Here is an 18,859-nt window from a genome sequence, read left to right on the forward strand (position 1 = left end):
TTATTGCCCACTCAATTATCTGATTTCATATACACACAAATAAAGATAACAGGGCTATTATTGGTTCCGGCATTATATTTTGCTTGTGTACTCAATTTTGTAATAAGTTATATTGTTCGTGACCTATAAATTAATTATAATTTTAATAATTGATAGATGAATATTAGTATTGAATTCCTCTGAATTTTTTTCGGCTTCCATATTCTTGTCATGTAGATCACGTTTGAAAGTGGGGGTGGGAATAGGTCAGATTGCCGGGCTCAAAATCTTGTCCAGAAAGAGCATATGTTTTTTTATAATCCACAGGAAGGGGATTTTTGTTGGACCCAACATAACATTCTTCGAATATTACTGTTCGGCCCGTACTTATTCCTTCAGTCCCTTGTCCTATTAGTCAATGGCCCAAAATGTCAATCCATTTTCCAGAACACATTTAATACTTCTTTAAGCCCACGCAAATTCCAAGATATTATAACCTACTCTGTCCAATTTTCTTTTTCAAAAAATTATTTTCTTCAGAAATTTGTTATTGATTTATCTAATTTATTAAAAATCAAAGACCACATTAATCAGTAAAATTCATCAGGGAAAAATAAAAAAAATTATGTTAATTACTTTTGTTTTAAAATTTGTGTGCGTGAGTTTGAAACATATATCAAAGGAGGAAACAGAGGGGAGTAGCAACCAGCAAGGAAGATATTACAAAAATTGTAATGCATGTCCTGTGAGAATAACACAACACTAATCAATTACCGCGTTGTGATAAATATAAAATAATTTATTGATATCGAATGTTCAATCAGAATTACCTTAATAACCAGTAAAATAGAAATCTTACGGTATTAACTATTAAGATGGCTACGGGCGTAGCTTCATTTCAACAGAAAAAAATAAAATAACCCATGCATAAGAAAAATCACAAATCACATGAACAGTATAATATAATTAGAGTCAGCTTCGAGTTGGAAAAAAATTATAGTCAGCTCCGTGCCTCTATGATATTCTTTTTTATTTTATATTCAACAACTTCTCCATATTTTTTAACTGTCTATACCTAAAACTGGGTAAATTAATACATCTCTCAGTAAAAAAAAATTTCGTTAATTACATATTTTATGCAGGGTAGGAGTAGGTTGAAAGTACATTGTAGAACACAATTACCTTGGCAATATACACACTCGTGAAACTTAGACACCAATTCATATGACATATATACTCAATAATTTACTTAAAACATTGTTTTACAGTTTTTTTTTTTTAATCTTAATATTGAGAGGACTTGCAAACACAATGGTCCTGTTTGGCACAAAACATTGAGAATGAGAGGTAAGGATCGAACTTGGGATTGGAAAAGCTACTAAAGAATGTTTATTGTAAGTAATTTCTTGTTACATAAGGATTAGATAATCCCATATAGGCAAGATTGGAAAACACCATATCTCCCATAGTATTTCTCAATTTCCCAATCCCATATATATGGATTTACCCAATTTAAAATAACAAGTAATCACTCATATTAAGCACTTTTTTAACATATTTTTTTAATTCCAATTCCAATCTTAATCTTTACCCTTATTTTCAATAGTCCGTATTAAACGAGATCATTACGTTTGATGAGCAATGTGACTCCCTGGCGTCTTTTGAAGGAATATTAGGTTTATCCTGTTCATCTCGGCCATATAAAGATTAATAACGGATCGAGTGTCAAATAAAACTATAAAAGATGCAAGGCTGAGATACTTTAATTTGTTGTTATTGTTGTTATTCTAACTGAAATTGAAAATAGATTAGCATACTTTTTATCCTTGGAATTGTGGTAAATTTCGGTCAAGGTGCCTGTATAATTTTTACCTCTGTGAGTCAATCCTCAGAATTGTGGTCAGCTTTGATCAAGGTTCTTGTAGATAACATGTCACTAACGTGGTAATAATTTATCATTACAATTAAAATGATGTTTGATATAACCGTAGGAGTTTTCGCCAAAAGTGACACAATTCTATGAATGATTCTTTAATGAAAATACCCACATGTTTCATAACATGTCACTAGCATGGTAATAATTTTAGAGATAATTATTATAAAGTCTCAAATAAAAAAACATAATTACTAAAAAGTTTTAATGACAACAAAGTAATAGAATAACTTTGAATAACAAGTTCCGGGGTAGCAAAAAAACATAAAAATATTATCTCAAGCAGCAGTAAGTTTGGGGCAGCTTTATATTATTCGTGTTAAAATAATTCGACAGATCTCATATCTACCTGAGGCCATATAAATAGGGGAAAAAAATATATATTTGATAGCTCACATTTGCTCAACAGATTATGATAGCAAACTCAACAAGAATTTTGTTATTCCATTTAAAAAATAAAAGAAATAAAGGACTACCCCTTTACCGATGTTATATTCCCGAATCTATTTGATTCTTATTGCTAAAAATTCAAAAACAAGGAGATGAAGAAGAGATAAGCTGAGGTGATCGATGATTATATTATAATGTTTCGCTTTAGAGATTCTAGTTTATTTTGAAGGGCGCTTGTTTTACACTAAAGAATTAATAAAACGTCCAATACAGCTCTAATGTCATCCTTGTTGTTTTCGTTTTCTTGCTCCGACAATTATGTATCAATGGTCAATATAGAGTGGCATACTACTTACGGTATGCGGGTAACGCATTTCCACATACGTAAGTTATGTATTTTATTTTGATATGTGATCATCGTTTCTTAAATTTATCATTACTCTGCAATCCATAAGAAATATTAGATGAATAGATTGTCATAGTCTTAATTGTCGTGTTTCTCTTTTTTCTGTTGTCGATTTTTTGTTTAATTTTTACCAACAAGTGCATGGGTTTGGTTTCTATAATATTTGAAAATTTTTTAAGCTCCATCTCAAAGTTTTTGTCTAATTCCTCTTTCAACCAGAAGCTCTTTTTTTAACATGATGTCTTTTCCGAGTCTTGGAACTAGGGACCTGAATTAGTTATATTGTTATCTAGTCTCGACAGAGTTCGGCAGATAAAGTGAACAAATATATAATCGTCTCATTGTAAAACCGATGAAGATTGCAACCTTTTATGCAGACACCCTTATCCGATCCGTATCATGTTGACCCTTTTTAAATTTGGGTGCATGTATAATTTTAACCCTAATTTTTTTGGAAGTGCCATTTTAGCCCAAAGGCTACTGGGGTAAAATTACAAAAAAAAAATCATGAGTAAATCTGCACGTGACGAACAAGATCAGATTAAAATTACACTACTGAAAAGATTAAAAGTGAAAGTATACATAAGAAATAAGATTAAAAATTAAAATTACATTTTTACCCCTTTTTAATATTTTTTTTTAAATTTTTGGTTGGAATGAAATTTCGCTTCCGTTAAGTGAAAAGAGATACTTACCAACTATGCACAGAAGGAGCAAGCACTGAAAAGGTGCCAATAAACGTGGGGAGCGGGGAGAGGGGCGAGGGAACTAATCAGGGAGCAGACGAGGAGCAGACGAGCCAAGATATGATTGGGCGTTCGTCAACATTTAGGCTTCTCCCTCCCCCCCCCCCCTCCTCTCTCTCTCACACACACAAACAAAAGTGCACACATAGCTAGGAGCGAAAAGGGTATTCATAATTTTGGTGACATTCAATTTCCCAAATCATAGTCAATAATCAAGCACACATACACTACCGTTACCTACGTACGTACGCCGCAGGGCGATGAGGCATTTACATTTAGGGGATCGTTGACGGGGAGGAGTCACGCACATATATACACAGAGAGATATATATATGGGCTACGACCAATTAAACTACAGATGCTTTAAGTGGATCAGCTTCACTTCACATGTACGAACTGAGCCATTCCATGCAATTCAGGTAGTGATCTGTTGGGTACAGCAACACATCGTCGTCATCGTCGTAACCTTCGACTCCGAATTCCCCCAAAAATAGTGGGTCCCCCCCTGCTTCCATTGTCTGTGATGAGCTTGGGCTATTCGCAGCATCGTTCGACAGAACTGATCTCTCCCCCCTCTCTAACAGGCGTTGGATCTCCTTCTCTGCTTCCGAAAGCAGCCCCTTTAGCTTCGATACCTGCATGCCAAAGCCAGGATAAGATTTACAGAGGCAAGAGGCCAAGGGCGTATGCGTAACTTCATTCGCCAACAGCCAGACAACATGCAGAGCCAATTATCTGTTTTATTTATGATTACGATCCCATCTCTTTTGGATTTATGCGAGTGGATGACACATGTCAGCCGCCCACTGCCCCACAACTGGGCCGGAGGAAAGCCCAAACTGTGCCACGTTAACGTTGTACGGTTCCTCTCGATGATTGATGCCCACAGTGCATTTTGCTGCCTTGTAAGGTGGCAGCATGCTGTTCCTTATCAAATTATCCTCTTTTAAAAGAAAAAACATGTCCCCCCATCTTTTTGGGCCATTTTTAATGGCAAAGAACTGAACAGGACGACCAGGCTTTCTTCGAGCCCAGAGCTCATCCACGTTCCTTCTTTTTCTTTGGTTCAATTCTGCCCCTATCATCCGCTCTAATTCAAGTTGTGCGAGAGCCGCATCAATCATAATCCTCCGTCGAGATTTGAGGGGCTAACTAAGCACAATAAAATAAACATCCCCATAAGCGACGTCGACAAACAAAATAAATTGCCCTTCGTTACCTCTGATTGGATAAAGGCAAAACCAATGAAAAACTGAACGTCTTGCTTTTGGACTCTACAGATCGCACTATCTCTTTCTTCTTAGTAGTTATTCTTTTTTCTTTTTTTTTGCCTGAGTGCTTTAACTTGTGATTCTTTTTTAAGACAATACCTTAAACACCTGCCTCATATACTGATTAACTCAGAGTCCAGGGTATGTTAATGGAATCAAATTGACAATTATATGTAGTACCTCAGCTTCGAGGTGGCCTTTCTCGAGAAGGGTGGTTTCGTGGAGTTTCTTGAGGTCGGAGTAGGCTTCTTCCAGCTTCTGATTCTTCCACCGAGCCCTTCTGTTTTGAAACCACACGGCCACCTGACGAGGATCAAGACCAAGCTCCGATGCCAGCCTGTCCTTCCTCTCCGACTCTAATTTATGTTCGTTCCCAAAGTTTAGCTCCAGAAGATTCACTTGCTCCTCACTGAGCTTCCTCTTCTTCGTTCCCACGGCTTGGTTTTTCTCCTTCTTACGACGTCGTCTCCGCTTCGCTTCCCCTGAACATATATAAGACGACAACAACCATGAAGAATACTGAAAATAATGCAAAGCGTTTATATACACAGGAAGAAGATCATGATAAGTAGTAACCTTGTTGAGGGATGATTTGAGAGTATGAACCAGGCGGGCATAGGTGAGAGAAGAGGGCCATATGAGCATCAGTAGGATGTTGATTCATCATAATGGTGTGGTGTGCCACCCTCGGGTCCTTACTTCCTTCCTTCTCCCTCTTCCTCTCCCCCTCTGAAGATGAGTGATATATGTTGTCATGGCAAGAAGGGTCTTCGACCTTATTTATAGCGAAAATGATGTGTCTCTTATCTGGGACTCAGTCTCTTTTCTTACCATTTGGCCCTCCTATTGTGTTGCAATTTTCGTACCGCTGCCATTATGTCGTTTTTCTTGATCACATGGTGCAGGTACAGGTGCGTGCACTAAGCAAGAAAAAAAAAATTACACAGTGTACGATCATTTTAAAATACATGATGTAGATAAGAGATATCAGCATTCAGCGGTAATAAGAACTTTTAATGTTGACCGCATGTAATATATATGTCACATATTCACAACTCAGAAATAAGTAGATTAAAAAGCTTTTTTCAAGAGCTTTTCTTTAATTTGTTTGAACTTTTTCCAAATATATTCTTCAAAGGTGGGCGTGTGTGTGTGTGTGTGAGAGAGAGAGAGAGATAAACTTATCTACACAGCAGTAATTAACCAAATTAACATCAAGCCATCATCAACTGTGGCCTTCTAACTGAGTTAGCCATATCAAACGAGCACAAGAACATGAGGATGCAACTGACACTGCAAATCACGAATAATCACAATTGCACAAGCAGCTATGAGGCAATTAAATAATATGTTAAGAAAAATGCGTTACGTTGCAAGATAAAGGCACACAAAGTTAATGAGTCACATATATATATATATATATATGCAAGCTAAGTAGAGAATCATGCACAAGTCAATGGAGATTTATATATATATATATAGTGGAAAGAAAGTCAATATTTTTCGAGAGATGGGCAAGATATTTGAAGGGAAAAATGGGTAAAGAAATGAAGTATTGGTGGGTGATGAACGAATGAAGTTTAATAGTAAAAGAAAAGGGAGAGGAGGTTGGGGATCCCAAAGCAGACGCCTGGAAGTGGGGTGAATAAAGAAAAAGGTAGGGTTAGGATTAGGGGAGTGAGAGTTATGAAGGGTGATGGGGAGCGATTGGATAGAGTAAGAGACAACGCAAAGTATAGAAAAGTACTCTTCCCGTTTTTAATATTAGACTCATTTAACTAATTTGATTAGATTAAGGAAGTTAGGTAAGTTAGTTAATTATAAAAAAAGTGACACATTTTTCTTAAAACACCATAATCATCTTTCTTAATACTCCTCTCCTTCTTCTACTTGATAATGATTGACGGAGTATCCATAGGGGTAATTTAGAAAAAATTGATAATATAAAAAATGAGTCTTATATTTAAAACCAAAACCAACTCAAAAATTGAGTCTTATATTAAGGACCGGAGGAGTATTTCGTTTATGAGCCAAGAGAAGTATTGTTGTGTGCATATAAAGCCAAAGCACACTCGGGCTCACAGCTTAGCTGTGTGCGCATGCGTGGCTCGAGATGAGTGAGCGGTTGCTTCGCTTTGCACCTTCCTGCCTCTGCCCCATGGGTCCCTGGCCGTTGGAAACAAATTTAATTTCAAAACAAAATTAAACAATGAAATTTGTGACTATGAAATACCCTTCCGGTTCTTAATATAAGACCTATTTAACTAATTGGATTAGATTAAGGAGGTTAAGTAAATTAGTTAATTATAAGAAACATGACATGTTTTTCCTAAAACATCATAATCATCTTTCTTAATATCCTTCTTCCCTCATTTATTTGATTGTGGTTGACGGAGTATTCATAGGGGTAATTTAGAAAAAATTGATAAATATAAAGAATATGTCTTATATTTAAGATCAAAATTAACTTAATAATTTAGTCCTATATTAAGGATAAGAAGAGTATCTCGCCCTGACATTACAAAAACTAAAGTGCAGACTATGATACTGCATATCTTAAATTTCACACATGTATCATGTTTCACAGTGGAAACTTTTGACTAACCATTTATGCAAAAATTTGATTATGTTTATAAAGTATAATAACGTTATGTAATTCATGCAATCAGTACGGCGTAATAGGATAAGACTTTTCATTGTTGTCACGTGACTTCAGTTCTTATATAAAAACTAGTTAACTAATTTAAACAGATTAAGAAAATTAGTTAAATTAGTTAATTGTTTTTCCTAAAATACCATAACGAATCATGTGTAGAAGAAACTTTTAACATGTATAGCTACTACAAAGGCTACAAACCTTAAGAAAAATTGATAAATATGAGAAACAGAGTGAATTGGAGGTCTTATATTTAAAACCAAATTAAATGTTAAATTAGCTCTTATACTAAGAATCAGATGTGGTATATATTTGATATTATTTGGTCAAATTCAAGCATTTTTTTGGCACTCAGGTTGTGTTATTTTAATTTAAGAAAATTCATAATATTACACATTTATATCATATTAAAATTTAACATTTTAGATATAAATTTTATTTCATTGTGAAAATTTTCTATTTAATATTTTTTTAGAAAAATAAGTTATCGCTTAAACAATTTAAAATGTAAAATTTAAAAGGTTCTGATTAATTACCTGATTCTGGTTTAAAAAAAAAAAATTAAACTGAGTAGTTGGACTTGCTCATCTACACACACACAGAAACATGACCCTTGCGTCATTGTTAACATCTTCAAGTTGTGCTGCTTCAGGAATCTCCACTGGAACTGCCAGTCTCTGAGTTCTGACCTTCATTATCATTCTTATATATATATAAAACGTGATTGGGGATCCAAATGGAAGATAATATATAGAAAGTTACACGGATAAGGTGAACCACGGATGCCAATGATGATGAAACCAACTTGTTTAATTATAACTAGTTATCGCCTTGTTGGATTAAATAATCATGCCAATCATCATCTTTTTAAACCCTTTATTTCTCTTCTTCTTCCCAGCTCCAAGCGTATGTGCCATGTTAAATACTAAGCACTGGAACTCTGTTTTTTTTTTTTTTCTAAGGAAAAAGATTGTGATTCCCAATTAAACTCCAGAATGTTACCTTTATCTGCTCAAGTTTAGTGTTGGAGGCTTACTGGTTGGGATTAATTTGTGATCGTTTGTTTTCGAAAATACCAATAACAAAATCTAAGAATGAGAATACTTGATTGACGGGAACTTGCAAGACTGCAGAAAGCGAACAAGTCTTTATTTCAATGAAATCGTGCTTACGAAAATGCCCCCCATCCACGGTCGTGGAAATGAGCTCCACGTCAAAACATGCATCCTTTTTTTTTTTTTATGGTCAAACACAAGGCGCTGTTTGGCATCTGATGACAAAGGTTTGTCTCTCTTTATTCATCTGCAATCTCTTGTCTCTATCGTCCCCATGTCTGCTCTTTAATAATATCATTTTGTTTATCTACCAAAAAAAACAAGTCAAAAATTGTTTCCCTTTATTTTTTTTCTTTTACGCTGGGACAAAAAAATATTTTTCATCAATAATTATTATTTTATTTCATTCTCTTTTTGATTTTATTATAAGTATCAAGTGAGCCCGCATATAAAAGCAGCCGGGGCGGACAGATAATTTTCTTGCATGTTATATGCATGCCTCTTCTGGTTTATAAATTTGACAGCTTAAGTGAAATAGACGAGTGGTACGTTGAATATAATCATTTTTTATTGTATTTCAGAAATAATCTAATTGATGTTCCTCTATATAAGATCTCAATCTATTTTATCTCCCAAGTTTATAATATGTTTTCAAAAATATCCTCTCTCTTTTTTTTGCTAAAGCATAGATATTCTCCTATTAGAGGCAATCCTATTCAAAACACTATTTGGCACTAAATATGGGTATATCTCTTAGTAGGAACTTGAATTAATCTTGATTTGTGAAAGACTAACTCATTCTGCTAGACTCAACTCTCGTTGGTCAAAAATATCTTTATTGATTGTAACATATTTCTACCCAGGTATAGATCCAATACACATGATTGAATGATCATAATTTAGGAAAATTAATACATATTTATTATAAATAATCAGCTTAATTGATTTTCTCAATCTTTTTAAACTAGTTATTTAGTTTTTATATTAAAAATATGAGGTAGTATATGTGAATGACTCGATGTTACAGTTATCAAACCCATAACTTCATCCTTATCAAAAAGATTAGGTTACAAGGTCACATAATGTAATCATATTTTTAATAAGCCAACACCTAAAGGCTAAAGCAGATTAATTGGGCATAATTGAGATGCGGAGTTTAACTTTATATATGTCTTCATACACCACTCTATTTCTATTTGTAAGAAACTTACATTCCAAGTTCGCAAACCAAAAAATATATTAAACAGATATTTTTTTTATATTTGTCCTTATTCAAGAGAGTGCATTAAAAATCTGTTTTAGATATTTTTTTTCATATTTATTTTATCTTTCTCTGTACTTATTAAGTGAATGAGGTTAAAATTTTAAAAAAAATCATTAATTACCCTGTAAAAAATTTATATTTAGAAGCAAATTTTGTTCTCACAGATGACTCATAAATAAATAAGTTATATTGCCCTGTCTCCTAATCCTCGGGTACTTTTTTGGTTTTTACTTCTTTTTGGCTCCCTTCTGGCTTTTGCTTCTTCCTTCGTGTGTATGTGTGTTTATGTTTTTTTTTTTTTTTAAATGGTGAATAAATTCAGGGGCGATCAGTACTTTATGTCATATTTTAGGCAATGATCACACAAAACAAGCACCCTGCCCTTGTGGGCCTCTCGAGTCTTATGCCTTAGAGGCTTGTCGCTTTTGGCGGAATATTTACCGTTGGTAGGATCGGAAGATCCCACGGCTGGGAACTGCACAGCTATGGTGGCGGGGTCCTCTGAACTCGCAAAAACACAAAAGTGATGGGATGGGAAGGATAAGGAGGCACATGGGGGGGAAGGGAGACCTAAAGATGAGGGACGCGTGTCACCTTTCCACAAGTAGATATGGGGCCCTCGGATTCCTTCCTCTCGCCAACGTGTAGCCCTCCCATTCATCTGTACCCCTTCGGTTCCCGACCAATCACCACCCCTTACCTTGCCCTCTCCTTCTCCTCTCTCGTTCTTCTTCCCTCTGTCCACGTAAAATATCCCATCAACCTTTTTGATAGTTTAAAAAAAAAAAAGAGGAAAATTTCACTTAGGCCCACAATAACTATTTAATTTTCAATACGACCCATAAAATTCTGAAATTTCATTGTATCTCTTTAAATCAAAATAAAATTAAGTTTTATGGGTGAAGTATAAAATTTACAGCTTTAAATAAGATTGTGAAGTCGCTTACGTTTCTTGCAAAAATTGTATAATTTTCATTATAAATCTTTGTAGTTTATTTCATTTATACTTGAATACTTGTATTTATATTTTATATTTTTTTTTGCACTCTATGATTAAATAGATTGGATGGCTTGGTGGCTACAATTTTTTTAGTATGTCAAAAAATCATGGTTTAATTTTGAACCTCTCTTTATCCATCTTATTTGAAAAAAAGAAATCTCTACTAAAGGTCAAAGGTTTAGCCAATTAGCTAGCCACTAGAGCTCCAGCAGTTAATATCCTTTTTTAAATAAAAAAAAAACCATATTGAAGGTACCTATACTCACTACCAAAAAACATCTGATTAGCGACGGAATTTACCGACGGAATTTTTATTTAGCGACGGAATTAGCGACGGATTAGTGACGGATTAGCGACGGAATCAAATTACCGACGGAATTGGTTCCGTCGCTAATTTTTTCGTCACTAATTGGATTACCGATGGAATTTCAATTCCGTCGCTGATTACCGACGGAATTAGCGACGGAATTTATTCCGTCGGTAATTACCGACAGAATCGGAATTCTGTCGGTAATTACTGACGAAATTTTTCCGTCTCTAATTACCGACGGAATCAGGATTCCATCGGTAATTAGCAACGGAATTCCTGATTCCGTCGCTAATATTTAAAAAAAAAAAATTAAAATGCCACTCACCTTGGCCGCCACATGTCACCACCTCATCTCCACGTGTCAGTGCCACCTCACCTCCTCTGCCACGTGTCAGTGCCACCTCACCTTCTCCTCCACGTGTCGTTGCCATCTCATCTCCACATGTCGCTGCCACCTCAGCTCCACCACCACGTGTCCCTGCCACCTCACCTCTGCCGCCACGTGTTGCTATCTCACATGCCATCTTGTATTGCCACATGTCGTCACCATATAATTTCTCTTCAAAGTGACTTCTCCACGGCTCGAACCAAAGACCTCGCTTGTGCACGCGCGCGACTTCACTAGTTGAGCTGCAATGAACTTACTGACTTATTATACAAAATTAAATATATATATATATATAATATTCTCTTACACAAATAATTATTTATACACATATATTATTAGAAACTAAAAATAAACTATATAATTTTAATTATAACTATTTTTGTAACAAAATAATTTTTAGATATTTGTTTTACTATTTATTTTATAATGCTTTATTTTTTAAAAAAATTATTTTAAATATAATATTAATTTCCAATGACACTAATTTTGAATTTTAAATAATAAATAATTTTTTCATAAATATATTTTTTAAATTTAATTCTTTTATTTAATATTTATAAGATATAGAATTTAATTATATATTTATATTATATTATATATTATATTTTAGCCACGGAATTAGCCACGGAAATTAGCGACGGAATAATTTTCCGTCGCTAATTCTGTGGCTAAATTAGCCACGGAAAAGTATTCCGTCACAAATCGCAATTATAAAACTTTAGCCACGGAATTTTCTGATGGAAAAAATTCCGTGGCTAATTCCGTGGCTAATTAGCGACAGATTGTATTCCGTCGCTAATTCCGTGGCTGAGTTTAGCGACGGAATTTTCGTGGGTAATCCGTCAGAAATTAGCGACGGAAATTATTCCGTCACTAATTCCGTCGGTAATTAGGTGTTTTTTTGTAGTGACTTTCTCTTAATTTTTAAGTTGGTACCTATGTGTTTTTTTTCCTTTAATTAAACATTTAATTTTATCTTTTTAGCAACATTAGCTCTTATAACTTTGTTCTATCGATATTTTTAGTCTCGACATAAGAATTAATGATGTTAATAGAGGAAAAATAAAGATTTAGTTAAGAACAAAAAACAAATAGGTACCAAATTGAAAATTGAAAAAAAGTATAAGTACCTCCAATATAGTTTTCCCTAAAAAAAATCAAGCACTAGTATTATTTTCTTTTTACCCCTAAAAATTAATTTTATTTTGGTCTAAAAGGTGTAATGAAATTTTACAATTTTGTGGGGTTTGTTGGAAATTAAATTACTATTTTGAGGATAATTGAAACTCTCCCACGAAAAATGTCATCCACATCATTATTTCTAAATTATAAATAATATAATGTTTTAGGCTTTCCCCTCGTTATTACAAAAAACCAAGGAACAAAAAACCGGACCGGACACTAAACCGGTTGAGGTAGTGGTTCAAGGGTCAATGGGTCAGATCGGGGTCAAACCGGGATCAAACCGGTCACATTAAAATGATAAAATTTAATTAAAAATAACAAAGTATAGCAATATTAATAATCACTAATAACAAAATGTAAGGAAATACAACAATAATTTGATTGTAATTAAAACAAAATACAATAACATTAAAGATTTTGATCTTTATGATTTCTTAATAACTAAAATTAATAATTATTAATACCAAAATTATTATTAAAATTCATTTAAATATATAGTGATTGAAATATTAAGAGTTGAATAAGAAAAAATAAGATAAATAGCAAAATATCATTCAAACCGGTTCATTACCGATTTATACCGGTTTTTGCCGGTTTGCACCGGTTTATCCCGGTTTGACCGGGTTGATGCCGGTTCATTTTATGACCGGTTCATTGCTTTAACCGGACCGGACCACTGGCCGGTTCACCGGTTCACCGGTTGAACCGGCCGGTTCGGTCCGGTTTTTTTTTTCACTGCAAAAAACATTTGACTCTACTGTCTATGGATTATAGTTCTTATACAAAAGTAATTTTTTCAATTAAACTTTGCACATATTAAAATCAATCACAGCTCTTAACATGTTTAGTTCCATGCATAAATAATAATTATAATTCTATATATTATACCTGACCCATATGGATAGGAGTCATCCCTCTTATCCCCCAGAATATCTTCATTATTTTAACTGTAATTTATATATTTATTATCTTTACCATCGATATCAATATCAATATATTAATTTCATTTAGACAATTAAAAATTATTTTAATTTTTAATAAAAAAATATTGATGAACGAAAAAAATATTCTATACAATTATATTTCCTTCTGACGAGCCTTAGCTCTGACATTTCAACCGAAAAGAACTAAAAAAAATTTATAAGATTTATGTTTACTTTTCAATCATCTCTGTTCATATATTCCATTTATTTTTACTGTTCGGGGTTCCTTGTTTGTTTGCCGAGTATAACAAGAGGCAGCCTCTATATCGAAGAATGTAATAACATGTAGATTTTGTCCCGCTATTTCAAAAACACATACCAAACTTTTTAGTCAAAAGCGTCACAAGTTTCTAACGTTGACACGTTATAAGAGGAGAATGGAATATTATGTAAAGTAACTATTGAATTCGATGCTTTAATTTGCATGAATGAACATAAAATCGATTAATTAACTTGACCGACGTGCCAAAAAATTAGTTGTCAAAAAAGAATATTAGCTTCGATTCGATAAGCTAGGCTATTTCTTTCAATATTTTTCAAATTAAAACTTCAAGCCAAATACATCACTAGGCATTGGTTTGTATAGATAACTGTATTCGCAAAATAGCTGGAAGGGGTACAAACTTTGAAACGTATGTAATAAAAAAAACATTGATTAGTACTCAAATTTTTTGAGTCTAATGCGATTTTCTATATGAACCCATCCATTGTTGAAAAGCATTGATCAATGCGTGCAAATATGGGATCTCATGACGTGGAAAAGATACGGTGAAATTTTGTTTATAAGGTGAAATTTCCCTACAGGGAAGGGAAAAGACTCCTTGGTCGAAAAGAGAAAAAGAACAGCCCGTTGAGACAAGTAACTGGAAGGTAACAATAGAAATGAGGTTGGATTCAATGAACCCTGCAGAAAGCTTGGAAGATAGGAGGTGAAATCGTCAACAGTTGTCAGGAGTCTAACTAGGAGCATTGGTCTGGTCAGATCTATGTGTACTTTATTATCCACTCACTTATTGGAAGCTTGCAAAGGCAAAGTGAAAAACGGATATATACTCACGCCACCTCTTTCTGTTTGTGGGTAAAAATTTGGGAGTTACAGTTACGGTTCCTACTGTCCAATAGATGTAGTGTTTATATCAGGTAAAAGAAGATAAGCTTGGGGGTGGATATGCTTCTTCAACTTCAATAATATTGTCCCTTTACTTGATTACATAACTGGGTTTGTAATATTATCAAACGAGGTAATCGAGGATAAGGATGAAGATATATAGGGCAAGTCATTAGTGAAAAAGAGAGACAGACAGGGATTCGCTGTTAAGTTATCTATAAATTATATAGAGTGTTTAATGTTTAAATAATATGCCAAAAAAGATGCGCATGGCACGCAATGGATTCCTTAGGTTTATGCTTTTGAGTTGTTTTTGTGAGTTTAATAATATCAACTTTGTCTAAACAAATCAAACCCTTAAACAAATGGGTGTCATGTTTATCCCGACACATCCAGCCCTTGTTTCCCATATACCAACTCTGATTAGTTTTCGTTTCAGATCTTGAAGCACTAATTAATCAAGATTTCCCATCAGTCACACCACCCTGGCTAATCATCAAATTGACACAGCCTATGTGTCATCAAATCATATATGCTTTTAAGGATCTGATTTATTAGTTAATTAATTAATAAGCATATTCGGGTCCATTCGCGAGTGCTCTGATATTATTTGATGAGGAACAACGAGTAGTGGTCCCGCTTTGTGGGTCTTTTGGTTGATTCATTAGCCTGTGTGATGTGATCTGAGAAGAAAATTCAAACATATATATATTTATATAACACTATTTTATCAACACTAAGGTTAAGACCTTTTTGTTGAAAAGATATCATCACTCGTTCACAGATTTCGATCAACCACAACATCTACATATATAGAGCTCTCATGGCCCGGCAGGACCCTCCTATCGTTCAATCCCACTTTTACTGGCCCTTGTTATCTCAGTAGCTAGGTTAGCATTTTATCTTAAGATTTTGTTAATATATTTACAACCATATGAGTAGAAGAAGACATTTTGCTTGGTTGTGTGTGTGTGTGTGTGTGTTAATGTGAATATTGTTCGTAGTATGCGCCACAAACAGTACTCTCGCGTGTTTCCCTCTTTCCAGACTAATGCCCTTCACGGTTTATCCTCTAAATCTGTGCTTCAATTTCATTTGATACTACTACTTCTTATGCCAATCACGCATGCATAGACCATATATATAGAGCCTTTCTTTATATGTATGGTACGTCCATTATTTTAACCCATCAATAGGCCTAGATTTCATCACTCCCTGGATTACGCCTTGATTTTAGCCATCATATGTTCACTTTGCCACTTAGCTAGGCCGCTCACACATATTACGTACAAGATTCAAGCTCTAACTCCAAGGTTTAAAGGGCAGCAGCGAGCCTACTACTTCACCCATCCTGCTTTGGACCTTTTGTACCCACTGAAAAAGTGCGGCAAATTAAAGGGGTAAAAGGATAGTGGAGCTCACTTAAGTCAATATGATGGTATTCATTATGCCTTTGAAAAATTTAGATTCATGCACCTAGTCGTGAAACCAAGCATGATCATTGGCCTTGGCATCGGCATCCAATATAAATATTGTGAATTTCTGTGACAGTACATCATAGACCTGTCCCTTTTTCAGTCACTCTCCCTGAGGCTAGTGACCAGTTAAACCCTATCCAGGCCATGAAGTGATAAACTGCGATTACCATTGGAAGCTTAAGCCCTAGCGGGTCGCTTTCACTAAAAGCTGGCCTGGGTCTGATCCCCACAGTAACACATATTTACAAAATCATAAAGTTGGATTAATTATATATATTATTCCGTATACTTCTAAAGTAAGAAATCTCAGGCGCCCAGCTAACGAGACAGTACATTAACATATATGATAATAAAAGATTCTGGTGCTTTGATAAATTTATATGTAATCAGGTAACGAAATGGAATTAAAAATGGAAGGAGCGTACGAAACGTGGCAGAAGGGAATAGACAATAGTGGGTATGTGGCGCCGCTTCGTCCCTTGGTTTCTATGTCTGTCACACCCTTTAAGGGATTCCGAGCTGGCTGTCCTTCCCTCTGCAAATTACCACTGCCATTAGCACATGGTGGCCACTCATCTTATTGTCTTCTTTTCCCAGCCCTTTGTTTTTTTAATTTCATTTTATTTTCATTATGCTTTGTGTTCTGATTTCTGATGTGTTGCAAGGTTGTGAGGTAAAGAGGGAAAAGACGATGTGATCGTGTCGTGTATGTCGATCAAACATCTACCGATATTCTCAAAGAAAAAGAAGGATCATTGAGATGGATCATATATATATATATATATATATACACACGTACATACATGCATCGGGCGATCCCAAGAAAACCAAACAGAACACTCTTTACCCACTTCTTTTGTATTCAATCTTCGTGTCACCTACCGATAGCTCTGTGTTGTGTGGTCCTTGTTTGAGTTTCCTTCTTGTCTGCCCCCTCTGTGAGGTTCGACGCCCGTACGTTGGTGCCGTGGCCTTCTGTTCAATATCTACGCGAGGGAAAAAATTAATGTTTTCCAGCCAAAGGCACAGGAAAATGGACCACCTGGTCGGTTTAAGGATTTGTAATACATAGTGGCGAACTCGATCATAATTAGAACATTCTGCATGTATAATCTAACGAAATAGAGCAACTAAAACATAAAATTTGACGGCTTGTTTTTTTTTTTTAACTCAAAATTAAACGATATCCAACCAATTAATCCTTCCAGAACTCTTAATCATACTGAATAAGAGACTGATTCACTTATATTTATTGGTCTCACCAATCCAGTGAGGTTGAGTTTTAAATACTATGTTCAAACCAAACTCAACATGATTTGATCCAGTAAATTTTAAATGGCGGACTGAATATAAATGGAATTTTTTAAGAAAATAAAACTACCTGGACGCTAATGGAAGCGATTGGGTCATCTTATCTGCCTGCATCAGAAAGAAAAGATATTCGAGTCATCTTATTTACATTGCTGATTATTAAATGAAGTTGACACAAAGCTATCGTAATTGAGTTTTTGTGATCAAGTTCTGGAATGCAGTTCAAGCCCGAATATTTTGTAGCATGTGGGCCATTGCTTCCTCTATTTTGTAGCGTCTGACAATGGAGTCGCATACACAGTCTAATCAACTACTCAACTATGAGCCCAATTCGTCTGAAATGTAAAAGCCCATTAATGCCCAACATTGTGGATCCCCTGTGGTCGGATCTTTTCGCACCCACAGCATTCCTGCTTCTTTTCATTACTGAAGCCCTTGACTCTTTGTTTCACTTTGGGTGAACCATCAAAAGAGAAAACAACAAACACGGTAATTTCTCATAAAATAACGAATCAAGATTTAAATTTTTATTAGATAAGGTGCATATATTTAGTACCTCATAATACTTCTAATAAAAGAATATCTATTCATAACTAAAAAAAATCAAAAGAGAAGAGCACATGATACTGACCAATGGAGATTGAGTTTAACAGAAAGGACCAATTTCTCACAAGATGGTAAATTAAAATCCGAATCCTCACTAAGAGATGTGCTCACATTTGGGCTTGTTTGGAATAGCTTATAAGTAGATTTTCAATTATAATTTACAAAATACAAGAGAAGTACGTCAGATGAGTTTTGTCTCTGCTTATACAAAACATGTTGATAAGTGCTTTTAAACGTAAGCCAAACAGGTCAATGCTTGACGAAGTCTCGAATAGAATTACTTCCAGTAGGATAACTATGTTTAGGGTGTTTGAAAACCCCAAAAAGTATTTTTTAAAAAGCACTTTCATACAAACAAAATTTGTCTCACATATTTACTTCGTATATCGTAAAATGACTTTTAAAACCGTAGTCTAGTTTTCATCCAAACACTATCTAGTAGAAAAAGAAAAGCACACAATGTTTCTTACTAAATGAAATTATAGGTGAGTCAGATGATACCTTTAAGCTCCAAGAGCTAATAATTGTCCACTAGTTAGATATTTACATCGACGGGATTTGAAGTCATGACTTAACGGCTTATAAACAAATTACTCACCAAGTGGAGTAACCTTTACTGAGAGAGCACGTAGTTGATCTGGGGCATAAAATGCAGTGACAGGAATTTAGGATCTGTTATAATTCACCTGCGATAAAGTATTTGGAGTAAACGTAACATCATTTTTATCAATTTTTGGCTTCCAAAACTAGAAACTGTGCGTAGTGCCTACAGCTTCCATGTAATAGTATC

At 34.6% G+C, this 18,859-nt stretch overlaps 1 protein-coding gene across 1 annotated transcript; it reads right to left on the minus strand.

Moving 5' to 3' along the window:
• Positions 1–3,726: 3,726 nt before the first annotated feature.
• On the minus strand, positions 3,727–5,405 carry LOC114719119 (homeobox-leucine zipper protein ATHB-40-like). The gene is made up of 3 exons (XM_028904575.1): positions 5,302–5,405; positions 4,906–5,207; positions 3,727–4,089 (listed from the first exon to the last, which is right to left on the minus strand). The coding sequence occupies exons 1-3, from the start codon at positions 5,390–5,392 to the stop codon at positions 3,838–3,840; spliced, it is 645 nt and encodes a 214-aa protein (XP_028760408.1). The 5' UTR covers positions 5,393–5,405; the 3' UTR covers positions 3,727–3,837.
• Between the last annotated feature and the right edge of the window lie 13,454 nt (positions 5,406–18,859).

This window comes from Neltuma alba, unplaced genomic scaffold (assembly GCF_004799145.2).
Source record: "Neltuma alba isolate B1F8T4 unplaced genomic scaffold, ASM479914v2 tig00011894_pilon, whole genome shotgun sequence".
Classification (NCBI taxonomy): domain Eukaryota; kingdom Viridiplantae; phylum Streptophyta; class Magnoliopsida; order Fabales; family Fabaceae; genus Neltuma; species Neltuma alba.

Coding starts and splice junctions, on each gene's coding strand:
- LOC114719119 (XM_028904575.1), bottom strand. CDS start 5,392: ATGATGAATCAACATCCTACTGATGCTCATATGGCCCTCTTCTCTCAC. Junction 5,208..5,301: donor TCAAATCATCCCTCAACAAG/GTTACTACTTAT, acceptor ATATATGTTCAG/GGGAAGCGAAGCGGAGACGA. Junction 4,090..4,905: donor AAGGCCACCTCGAAGCTGAG/GTACTACATATA, acceptor TTTGGCATGCAG/GTATCGAAGCTAAAGGGGCT.